A 13,373-nucleotide genomic window follows, 5' to 3' on the forward strand; every position below is an offset into this window, starting at 1 on the left:
TATATATATATACATATATATATATATATATATATATATATATACAAAGTTGAACTTTGATCCATTGTTCCCCCATCTTTTGTTTTCCTGTATTTATTGTCTATTTTCATTGGTTCTATCACAAACGTTCTTTTTTATGATGTTATAATCCTTGTTTAGATCATTTTTGAAGCTAAAAGCTTCCCATGTCTCTGGCTCAGAAATTTTACCAACATTTGAGAAAAATTGAAGTTATTTTGTTCTGAGAAAGAAAAACTATTTTTTAATGAATAAGAAAATGATGATTTGTTAAAGTTTGGGTTAAATTCCTTAAACACCACACTTAATAATTTTCCATCAGTTTACATAAATTGTAAAACTTGTGATGTTGATTGAAAAAATGGTTGCAGAAACTGAAGTGAAAATGTAACCCATGATGACAGAATCGCAACCAGTGCAGAAACCTTAAAGCCTTTGAAATAACGAGGAACTTATTGTATTCACATGAACTTAAGTAAATCAATAGCGATCTGTTACAACTGTGGAAAATTTGTTGTTTGCGCTGAAATGAAAAGAATGTGTTCAAACTAAAATTTTTAAATGTTTTAAAAAAATTGTGTTCATCTTTTTTTGGCATTGTAAAAATTTTTGCAGTAAGAGCATATTTTTTTTCAATTAAAAATATTTACATTTATTTTAAATTCATTACTTCTTTATTATTTTTATAAATTTATTAGTTCTTAATTATTTTAATAAATTTATTACTTTATTATTTTTATGAATTTATTACTTCTTTGTTATTTTTATAAGTTTATTACTTTTCATACTTTTTAAAGTCAGTATTAGATAATGTTCACCCATAGTCGTTGTTTTCCCGTTTCCACCAGTGGAAAATAATGATCGGTTGCGGTTCTTCTGTATATATATTTCATTCTATATTTTTCACTGTACTCTACTGGCCATTAAAATTGCTACACCAGGAAGGCGACACACCACGACTGTGAAATTAGCAGGACGGATAAAGCATGTTGTGGTATGCAAATGATTAGCCTATCAGAGCATTCATGCAAAGCAGGCAGTGGTGGCGACACCTACAATGTGTATAAAAGAAGAGATTTGACAGTAAGTTTCCTATACAGGAATCGAAGTTGAGCGTTGTTCTTGGGAATTTTTTTTTTTTGTTATGCCTCGTTTAAGAAGGAGAAATAAGTCCACAAAGTCAACAAATGGGGTCATTTGCAAGACAACGAGTGTCTGCATGAACAGTTTGACGACTTTTACAGCAACATAGACTGTCCGCACGGAGACCATGGCTTCGACTACCCTTGATCCTTTATCACACGCAGGAACACCTCCAATGGCATGATTTCATATTTTCAGACAAATCCAGGTTCTGTATACAGCATCATGATGGCCACATCCATGTTTGGTGACATTGTGGAGAACGCCCATTGGCAGCTTGCATTCGGTATCGTCATACTGGCCCATCACCTGGAGTAATGGTATAGGGTCATTGGATACGACCACCTCTTGTTCGCATTGCCGGCACTTTAAACAGCAGCCGTTACATTTCTGATGTGTTAGGGCCAGCTGCTCTGCCTTATCTTTGAGGCCTCCATAATGCTACGTTTCTGCAGGACAATGCACGACCACACTGTCCTGACCTTCCTTGACACTGAACATGTTTGCCTGTTGCCCTGGCCAGCATGTTAAAAACGTCTGATCAATGGTTGCCGAACGACTGGCACGCCACCACTCATCACTACGGTCGATGATAAAGGTGGCATAATGTTGAAGCTGCATGGAATGCTGCACCTGTCCATGCAATCCAATCTCTGTTCAACTCGATGCCCAGGAGATCAACTGCTGTTATTGCTGCCAGGGGAGGCTGGTCTGAATATTGATTCCTCAGGCATGATACATCCAAATATCATGAAAATTTAATCACTTGTTCTTCCAACTATAATGTATGTCCCAATAAATATCATTCTGATTCCTTCCTGGTGTAGCAATTTTAATTGCCAGTAGTGTACATAGTTCTTATATTTTTAACAGCCAGTATTTTTACTAATGATAAAGAAAAATATCTATCTATTGAATTATGTATACAGAATAATTTGTGATATTCATAAACTGTTTGCTAAAGCAATTGTAAATATTACCTGTTTGAAATGAAACTAGAATTTTGAACAATATTTTGCAAATTATCGGATAATTCCCATAATGCCCAAATTTCTTTAAAACATATCTAAGCGAATTATGTCTCTGAATGTTTCAGATGAAAATCAAAATTTATTAAAATTTTTTAAAGAAACAATGTGTCATATTATGGCATAACCCATTTAATTTAATACTTCTTATTATTTCTTGAGTGTTATGTATGTAAACCTGAAGTATAATTATGATGTATTTAAAATTTTAAATATTTTTTTGATTGAATTTAAAAAAAAAAAAAAAAATAATNTATTAAAATTTTTTAAAGAAACAATGTGTCATATTATGGCATAACCCATTTAATTTAATACTTATTATTATTTCTTGAGTGTTATATATGTAAACCTGAAGTATAAGTATGATGTATTTAAAATTTTAAATATTTTTTTGATTGAATTTAAAAAAAAAAAAAAAAAAGAATTTGATTTGCAATTATCTTTCTGTAACTTATAACTTCATCATACAAAAAATATACACTGAAGAGAAACATTTTTTGAGAGAAGAGTTATTTTTTAATATTATTAACAAATAATAATATTTATTCCGTGTATTATTTGCTTTATCATATGTGATTATCATATTTGCATTATCATCATGTGATATATTTACATAATATATCTTTAATTTCTTTTTTCTTTAAAATTGCCATTTTGAACTGTGATTTTGTTTTATTTTCAGGGGAAAACTATATGAGTGGTTTGCAGCTAACTGACGAGCTGTTCCTCTCTGCTCTTGATTTGGAACTCTATAGCAGGTAATTTTAAAATGATTCACACGATGTCGCATATATGTTGTTTAAAGAACTTTTGGTGACCAAAACCATAAAATAATGTAAAAAAATAAAAAATGAAAAATGCTTACTGCTAAAAAAATACTGATATAAGTTTTAAAAAAATTAGAATGGTTTCCCTATTATTCATATATCATTTAAAATCCCTAAAATTAAATTAAAAAAAAAATGAAGACATTATAAATGTTTGTGTGTTTTCAACGTTTACTATTTTTATAACCCTGCCTTTCGATACTTAATTACTATCTATCAAATCCTGGAGTGATTTCAAACTCTGTTAGGGAAGAGGTCAATTTGTAGAAATTCTAATTAAATTATCTATTACCCTAATCTTCAAAGAGTTTCCGTTAGCTGTCTTGACTTGACTATTGCGACAGCTGAAGCCTCTCTCACACAAAGCTGTGATTACTGGTAGAATAAAGCACAAAAATATTGGTTTCTTTTTCTCCTTTATCCCAAATTTAAAAATTTCTTCTTTAGAGGGTCAACTTAAGATGTCAAAAACATGCAGAGATGTTAACACATCTGTTTACATAAATTGTAGTCTTTTTGTGATGAATATTTTGCACGTGTTTGACTAATCTCCCTCTTAAACGCTAAAACTATTGCTCCCCATTTTTAATATTTTATTTTAGAACCATCATTAAAAAGCTGACCCAATTTTAAGTTTATTGCTACCAACTCTGTAGCCTTGTAATTTTGATACCAATTCAAAAGACAAGGGAACTTCTGGATCAAGTATTAAGAGAAATTTGCCTTTGTGGAGGACTTTTTGATGAAACCAATCCACATTTGTGTTACATAGAGAGGAAAAGCACGAAAACCTCTCACTGTTAGCCTCATGGAAAGGGGTTTCTGATCCATGATCTGTCTACCATTGAGGATATTTTACGTCAGCACTGTGGTTGATGTGAGCCAGGTCGGGAATTGATATAAACCAGGGATTCGAACCCATGTCACATCATTGGGAGGCGAGTGTTCTATCCCGAGACACCTCCTCTCCATTTTTAATATTTGTCCACTGAAAACTCACAACACAAAAATGTAGTAGTTTAATTTGAAACTCTTTATTAACAGCCTTAATGGTGAGCTGGCAAGTGAACATTTTGCACCTGTAGTAACCTAAATATGCTTGTATTATTAGTATATTTGATTTGTGTTTATTTATTTAGTTTGTATTCATGCCGCTATTGATTTTTATTCAGAAATGATTTTTGGCTGGAAATTACGAAAGAAGTTTGGAAAAAGTATATGCCTTTAGACTATCCGAAAGATATCAAACCAGCTAAACCTTGCTCTTTCCCAGAAATATTTAGTGAACAATATCCTGCTGCATATTTCTCCAACTTATGGGCGAAAGTGTGTATTATTTAATATTTCCTTATTTGATATGAATGTGTAGATACTGTGTTATAATTAAAAATTGAATTTATTTCTCTTAAAAATTTCTTCATGCAAATTTTTTTTAAAAAATATACTATTTTCAATAATTATAAAAAGCTATTAAACAATTATTTATTAATCAGCATAAAAATAACTTGCTAACTTTTGCAGAACAATTTTGTAGCTTCTGTTTATAAAAAAAAAAGTAAAAAAAGACCATTATATAAATCATATTCTAGAAAAACAAATGTGGCTCTTCTCACTTTTTATTGTTCTGTAATTTAAAAAATAAAAACGCTAAATATTTCTGACTTTTCATAATTTTATCCAATTTAAGTGCTTATTTAATCATTCATGCATTACCCTTATAGAAGCTTATATATATATCTATATTTATAATTCTATATATAGTTATAGTTCTATGTATATCGTTAGCCTTATATATAGAGATTTGATCAAGAATGACAGGAGAGGCCAGAGTGGCTTACACAGTTTGGTAGATATCCCATAACCTTAGTTAGTTCAGAGTATTAGCTACTCTTTGGTATATATAAGGTACCCCCGTTTCATTAAAAAAAAACAAGCAAGAGTATTCTAACATTGTTTATTGTTATTAAGAGGAAATTTAATTATATAAAATATAATGTATACCTATAATTGAAATGCCAGTGTTCCATTTAATCAAATATTTTCATTTGAAATTGTCCTGCAGTGGACTGATCATTAAGACACGGTACCCCGCAGATCACCAAAGTCAAGCATCGCTGGCTGTGGTCAGTGTGCGGGTGGGGGACCACTTGGATTAGTTTGCGTAGGGACCGAGGGTGTGCGGTATTGGTCCTCGTTAAACTGTTCTATTGTAAAGTGCTCGATTTTGCGTGCAAGTCATCAGGTTATCGAAGTCGGGTTGGCATTCCCTCTGCAGAAGATCAAAATTGTGATGGCATGTCTTCGGATCATCTTCAGGGGTGTTTCCCAGAACTTCGCCAATAGCCCATTGTGCAGCTCTAGTGCGACGTAAATGAACTATAACAACAGTAATTGAAATGAAATTAAATACCATAGAATTGTGATGATCAATTCTGCAATATAATTCCATTAAATTAATTTTTATATTTTAAGATTTTGGCTGTCTGGAAAGAGCCAAATGTGGTTCCTTCTGTCTTTCTACGTATAACACAAATGTTCGGTCGTTTTAGTGTTAAAATGTAACATATTTTGCTTTGATACAAGAAAGTCAAAGTGAATAAATGAACAGAAAATGGCATTATTCCTTTGCTGTTCATTTCAATCATATCGTTATTACATATCTGTCCTGGATTACTTTCAGATGATTGCTGCTGATCTGTTCAATGCATTTGAAGAAGCTGGACTTGAAAATCCTGAAAATATGAAGCAAATAGGCAAAAGGTAAGCAAATGACTAATTTTTGAAAATAATTTGCAGCAGTTTTTTTCCCTAAATTTTTCAAATAATTTAGTAAGGATAGTTAATTTTGTTTTATTTGGGTTCTCACAAAATAATTTCGTTCTTTCTTATGAAAATTAAAGACTATTTTCTTAGTGTGAATAAATATTTCATTGAATCGTATATTGTCTGTTCTGGCCCAATAACTTCTGGTGGTAGCATGATTCCACATGCGCAAATTTTTTATTTTTTCGTGGCAAAAAACTGATCCATTCCATTTTTGACCTCCTAATTTGACAGATTTGATTGTATACGTCATATTTCCGGGTTTTTCGTTTCAATTCTCCGGATCTAAAAACTATAAGCTGGTCATGGAATTTTTTCGTTAACCGTATCTCCAGAGAATTGGCTTGCGGACTTCCACGAATCAAAAACTTATAATTCGACAAAATTTTGAAACTTTTGCTATATCCTGTTAACGAGACGTTTACATACACGTGATTCATCTGCCAGTTGGATTCTTTCGGTTTGACGAATTTTCGTCATTTTGAATATTTAGAACTGCACCGCAATCTGCTTATGTCGCGATTCTTATTCACGTGATTTTAATATCAAATATCAATTTTTGTATTTACCTGATTAAAAAAGTTACGTGTTTCGATTCGTATTCACTCAATTTAAAAATCGTACATCGCAATTCCTATTCACGTGATTCAAAAATCCAATAGCTCGATTTGTATTTACGCGTTTTCAAAACCCAATATCGTGATTGGTATTCACGCTAGTTAAAAATTTAATTTCGCGATTTGTATTCACGCTTTTTTAAAATCCAATATTGTGATTCGTATTCACGCGATTGCAGTATCAAACATAAATTTTCGTATTTGTACGTGATTTAAAAACTTCACATTGCGATTCTTATTCACGGGATCTAAAAATTATCCATCGTGATTCATATTTACGCCATCTAAAAAATTTATTATCGCAATTTGTATTTTCGCGTTTTTGAAGTCCAATATCTCAATTTATATTCATCTGATTTAAAAATCGAATATCGCGATTTTAAACTGCAACATCACGATTCTTGTAAGAAGTAAGTGTTTTCTTGAATTAGTTACTATAAAAGTGTGATATTCTTCATTAGTAAATAATTTAATTATAAATGTTAGTAAAAAAAATTACGTTAGATATGAAACTTGTATGATATATAAAGTATTATCTTGATATCGATTTTTTTAATACAATGATTGGGTTTTCTCACTCTATGCGACAATCACTCCTGATTTGAAGTAAAAGTTTTACCATCTAAAAATTTTTATAGAGATCAGAATATCGTTGTAGACAACCCATTTCTCGCCCCCAGTGATGCTGCGCTTCAAAAATGGATAATTTTCTTGACGTTTGAGAGGCAAATCACAGATCTCAAAGTGATGGCACACATATTTTTCCATAAGAACATGATTAACCCTAATATTGAGATTCAACCTTAGGCTTTTTAAATGATCATGAACAGTTGATTACTATAAATATTATGTTTCAAGTATCTCAGAAGTTGTTATGCATCAATTAATGCCTTTATCGTATCTTCATCAGCTTAAACTGGCATTCTACTTCTTTGTTGTATCTTAAGCGAAGTTTTGCAAACAAGTTTTGGCACTGGCAGCTGCAAATACATCTTCTTCATACCCATCAGATAATATTTTTTTTGTTTCTTAAATTGCATTTTTACATTTCCAAAAAAATACATGCCAAAATTTCTGCATATCTCTTTCCATGTCTGAACGGGCACCAACGAAAACTACTGCATTGATTTTATCAAGGTTTTTTACAAGCAAGCCTTGCTTTATCAACTGTTGAAATATGTAATGATTACGCTGCTTTAGTGTGACTTAAGCTGTGAAAAAATATAATTAAGTACTCTGTTAGGGAAAAAAAGAACGAAATTACTTTCCGAAGAACCCAATAGTTTATTCAGTGATGTTGATGTTTTGATGTCAATGATGTTGATGTAATCATTGCTTTTTACTTTTAGATTCCGAGACACGTATTTATCTCTTGGAGGTGCTTGCCATCCTGGAGAAGTATTTAGAAAATTTAGAGGCCGAGATCCAAGCATAGATGCTTTATTGGATGACTTAGACTTAACAAATTGCAAAATAAATAAACAGATCTAATTACAGATTTTAACCATAGACTTTTTAACAAAACGAAATATTGGAAAAGTACTATTTTTTTTTCAATAATTAAAGATGTAATATTGTGACTTCCTAATATAGTGTTAAGAAACTTTTGTGTAAATAAAAATTTTAAATTATGTAGACTACTTTGACTTTTATTTCTTCAGTTTTTACACGAAATTGAAATTTTAAGTTGAGAAATTTGATGTTACATACTTAGTTGTGCTTTATAAGCATGCAACATACAGAGAATGTTGCGTTTATACATATATATTATTTCAGTTTAACCTTTATATCAAGAAAGTACCTGAATTTCTTACACTTTTGCTGTTCTTTTCACACAAAAAAAGGAAAGAAAAGAAACATTAACTTATAGCCAAATGCTTTTTTTGATTTTGTAAAAGGTTTTTGATTATCGAAAAAAAAATGTCTTTTACCTAATTTCTAAGGAATTTAAAGAGTTTAAATTCCAATTTTCAACTATACTACTTTTCTTGAGTTAATATGAAGAATCATTACTTGAAGGGATTCATATTAAACAGATTTTATTTTATTATCACTGTTGAAAAGCAAATCCAAATAGGGATTTGTTTCTATCATTATTCAATCACATAACCTTGATATTTTTTTACAGCATTGGATAGTCATTATTTAAAGTGAAAAAAAATTGCTATAACTTTCAAACGATGTCTTAAGTTCATAAAGGAAATTGGCCTTTGCAGCAGGTCGAATAGCAACTCTGTAATTGCTTTTCTGTGGACTGCAGAGTGGCCTACGTGATATTTTTTACTACTAGTTAAAAATTATCAAACTAACTATTGAGTGTTAATTTTCTTTATTCCATCATACTCCTTATACATTTTTTTAAAAGCCTTCTTAATTTTAAGTTTCTACGTCTTGTAGTTTATGAGTGAAAAAAGTTGCGTTAAGGGGGAAAAAAGCTCTTAAAATTGCAGTAACTTTCCATGGAATTACGAAAAATAAAAACCCGTATTAAGTTGTTAAGTTCGTAAATAAAGATGGCCCTTTCAGAACTCTAAATTTCACTTTTGTAGTTGCATTTCTGTAGCTTGTAGAACTCCTCGTTTTGCATTTTTTTACTGCAAGTTTAACAATTGTTAATAATCCTCGAATTTATAATCGAATGTTGAATTTTTTATTCCATTCTACTCCCTATGCATTTTTCTACACGTCTACTTAATTTAAGGTTTTTAAGTCTTATAGTTTATGCTGAGCAAAAAAAAAATTTTTTTACATTAAGTTGAACGCTCAAAACAGCTGTGACGTTTTCTTCCCTGCATTGATTGAGATTTCCCCTAATCATTATTTACCGTACAGAGAGTAAGAAAGAGGGGAAAATGCCTAAATAACTTCTGATTTAATGATCGGATTTTTACGTACTGGCACTGGATCTTAATGGTTTGAAGATTTAGCATTAAATATGCTAATTTGTGCTGATGATATTTTAAGTTTTCAAGGAAGACTTAAAAACATACTTTCTATGAATAAACATACCTCTTTTTTGATGGATTTGAATTCTGGACAGGGCTTGAACTATCCTTATAAAATTAAAAAGCGATATTATTTTAATAAAAAGAAGTTTAAAAGTTTTTATCAGCTTCCAATTCAATATTAAAAATACAAAAACTGATTTTGTTACGGGATTTAATTGGAAAAATTAAGCGTAACGGTGGACACGAATTTATAAAAAGGCATTTTATTTTCTAATTTTTGAGCCATACGAACCCTGATTCTGGATCCTCAAAATATGGAAGGTAACCAATATCAAAAAAATATGGTCCGAATAACTCAATGTCACGCGGGCGGTTGAAAGTTTGTTCCTTATTGTTAGTTTCTTTTTTTTATGTATTTCGAAATATTTTTGAAACTTATGAAGAGAATCGGTTAATTTTTAAATTGCAATATTTTTTACCCTTTAAATTTAAAAACCTTGCATTTAACAATTAAAATTAATAATAGTATTTACTAACATTAGAATTTTATGTGTAAAAAGAAACTGTATTGACGAGTTAAATACCAATATACCATTTAGCATCTACGAATAAAAAAGAAATTAGCTTTGTTAACAATATTTTCTCTTTCAATAAAAGTATAAATAACTTGATTTTGAACAGTTTATATTCAGCTTTCTTAAATATTTTGCTAACTTTTAATTTAAAACATGAAAAAGTCGGAATTATTCAAAATTAATAAGAATTTTACATTAAGAAATACAATTGCTCCAGCTCATCTGTTTTAACCAATCCCAGTTTAGGAAATAAAAGTCTTGTTAAAATTAAAAGCAGTATCACTATTGTGAGCATATCAACAACAAAAAAAAAAAGACAAAAAAAAGGGTTTTAATATGAAAGTTGGTTAGAAATAAAGACTAACAGAGCTAAATTTTAAGAATAATAAATATTTATTGTTTATATAATAATTTTTCTTTTTATTTCTTGTTTAACTTATTTTTATCGATAGCTATACGAAAATAGACGTCTCGTATTTAAACCGGAGATTCTTTTGAAAAACTTTAAAGTTGCAATAAATTGTGTGCTTACTATTTTAATTTTGATTGATTAAATTTGATTTAAATTGATATTATCAGCTACTATACAAAAACAGTTAAAACAAATATATATGAACTGATAATCGCTGAATGAAGTTTTTATGTACTGGCAAAATTAAACAAATTAAGATTACGTTAATTGTTGTTTTTAAGCATTGCTGGGAGCTAGAACTTCTGTATTCTGTGCATTAAAATAAAACTCTTTCCACCATGTGGCAATTATGTCAGCAAATTCTATTTCTTAGCTATTATTAAAATTAGTGTGTTCATAATATAGATAATGAATATGTTCCTATGAATATATATTTATAATTATATTCTCCTTTAAGAAAGATAAAAACTTGATTATATCATTCTTCTTGGTATTTATTTTTTATTTTCCCCAGATTAAAGATTATTATATACAAAATACATTGCTTTCAAAGGTCTGCCAAAGTAATTAAAGAGTTAGCAAAATTTATTTCATAAAATGTGTTATTTGTTTTCAAAAATATACAGAGATACCAACTTGTTCCGTTTGCTACAACGAAAAAAAAAACTTTTTTTCGAGTGGTTACAAAATATATATTTTAATGTAAGGTTCTTCGTTTAGAAAATTTGACTCTTAAGTCATTTTGTCCACCATTAAGAATAAATAGGTGAAAAATTCTCGTAGTGAACTTTTCTAAACGTTAGCAGGAATAACAATATTTCTGAAAGTCATAAATTTTTTTATACTCCACCACTTTTTAACAACTTTTGCAGAAAGCGGAGAATTTCGCCCCCTTGAATATATTACAATGTATTCCTGATCACCAGACTTACTCGATAACCTAAATAGAAATTCGACATATATGATGAAAATTATTTATTCTTAAATGTATTTGTTAAATCAAGGAATTTTCCTCGTGTTTTAAAAATTTTAGAAAAGAACTAGGAACTCAGAAAATTTTATGAAACTATATTGCTCGCCCATTATCACCTGTGAGTACCGGGACTGGCAAAATTTAAACAGATATTTGTTTATAGTTACCAAATCAATTTTTATCTAGGAAAAAAGAACTACCTCGAAAAGGGCAAATGTTGGCAGCTATGCTCTAATGTAGGATATTTTAATCGTAATGGAAAGACTATTGAAAACTTGTCGCCGGTTCTGCAGAAAGCGCAAACACATTAACTCTGGCGTTAACGCAACAGTTTAATGTTGACTGCTCATCTGAAACCGTCAACTCAGAAGAAAAGGAAATGGCGCTAATTGAAAAGTGGAAATCGAATCCCATCTCCCAAAATGTTGGTTCCGGCCGCACATTTGCTGGGGGATTCTCAAATACAATGACTCATTTCACGAAAAGTCAAACAAATTTTTTTTCTACTATTTTCACAACTAGATAGAGTTTTTTTTTTTCTTCTTCTTCTTTCGCTACATACTTTGGAGATTCACATCGTAAATTCAATGAAGGTCATTAAGTCGATTTGAAAAAAAAATCTATATAAATTTATGTTAAAAAAGTTTATGGGAGGGGATTTATGTGACCTCTTTAGTGAGTATATGGGAAAGATTTATGTGAGATAGCAATGAGCCATATTCACGCCATAAATTCAAAAAATTGATTTCTCTTATTGAATGTCGATTTGTCGAACGTGTATTTATATTTGTGTTGGAAAAGCAAAAGTTTCAGGAACTGATTTTAACAATCCTTTTTGTGAAGTTTTGTGTGAGACAGCACTAGGCAATATTCGCGCCATAAATTCATAATTTTGATTTCTGTTATGAGAGGTCAATGCGTGGAACATGTATCTAAATATTTGTAGAAAAAGTAAAATTTTCGGAAGGAGATTCTTGTAACCCTATTAATGAATAGATAAGAAAACCTTTCGTTGTGAGATAGCAATAAGCCATATTCGCGCCTTCAATTCAAAATATTGATTTCCGTTTTGAAATGTCAATTTGTGAGGAAATGTATCTAAATTTTTGCAGAAAAAGTAAAGTTTTTATAAGGAGATTTTCGTTACCATTTTTGAGAATTTTTAGGAAAAGCTTTTGCCTGAGATAGCAATAAGCCATACTCGCTCCATAAATTCAAAATATTGATTGTGAGAGGTCAATTTTTGGAAATTTTTGAAGAAAATGTAAGTTTTTCGAGATATATGGAAAATGATTTTGAGGGGGGATACAATAGGCATTTTGTATGTTTTCATGTTTCATGATAAAATAAAAAAGCGATTGCGAAAGTTTACCACTTGCATAGTTACCAAATTTTCCGAAACAGGGCTCATACACACCTAGAAGCATTTAAAATTAGTAATATTAAAAAAAAAAAAAACTGTTTTTTATTATCTTCTCTTCTACCAGAATGTCTTATGAACTTCAAATAAATGTATTTGTATTCGAAGCAAGAAATTTTAAATTTTAGTTTTGAAATGAAAGATAATAATAAGAAGTTTTCTTATGTAAAACAAAATTGGTTACTTTTCGGTAAATCGGACGCAAGAGTAAAGTCACCCGAAAAATTAAGACCACCGTAAACTTTTTGATAATTTTTTTAATTTTTTAAACACAAAAAAATGAATAAACTAAAAGCATTAAATAAAAAAAATTAAATAAAATAAGAAAATTAAATAAAATAAAAAAATTTAATAAAAAAAAATAAAAAAAGAAAAAATAGTTGAATTTCTTTGCGCCTCACTAACCAAAGTGTACCCAAAATTTATTCATACTTAAATTTTTTTCAGCTGCGAACGAACACTGCGGAAATTTTTGGAATGGTAGCAAAACTAATGCTTTTATGTTTAATTCAAAAAACTAATTTTAAATCATTTTAACCCTTACTATGCTTATAAATAGTTTAAGTTGTTATGCGGAATATTTGAATTA

At 29.9% G+C, this 13,373-nt stretch overlaps 1 protein-coding gene across 2 annotated transcripts in view; it reads left to right on the top strand.

Moving 5' to 3' along the window:
• LOC107444620 (uncharacterized) overlaps nt 1–8,093 on the top strand; it is a 35,391-nt gene extending 27,298 nt beyond the window's left edge. For both annotated transcript variants that reach the window (XM_016058833.4, XM_043041080.2), the window contains 4 exons: nt 2,872–2,947; nt 4,189–4,342; nt 5,697–5,776; nt 7,806–8,093. In XM_016058833.4, the coding sequence (XP_015914319.2) occupies nt 2,872–2,947; nt 4,189–4,342; nt 5,697–5,776; nt 7,806–7,947 (452 nt within the window). In that variant the 3' untranslated portion in view covers nt 7,948–8,093. The remainder of the gene's footprint in view (nt 1–2,871; nt 2,948–4,188; nt 4,343–5,696; nt 5,777–7,805) is intronic.
• The last annotated feature ends 5,280 nt before the right edge of the window (nt 8,094–13,373 follow it).

Source organism: Parasteatoda tepidariorum, chromosome 5, assembly GCF_043381705.1.
Source record: "Parasteatoda tepidariorum isolate YZ-2023 chromosome 5, CAS_Ptep_4.0, whole genome shotgun sequence".
In the NCBI taxonomy this organism is placed as follows: Eukaryota; Metazoa; Arthropoda; class Arachnida; order Araneae; family Theridiidae; genus Parasteatoda; species Parasteatoda tepidariorum.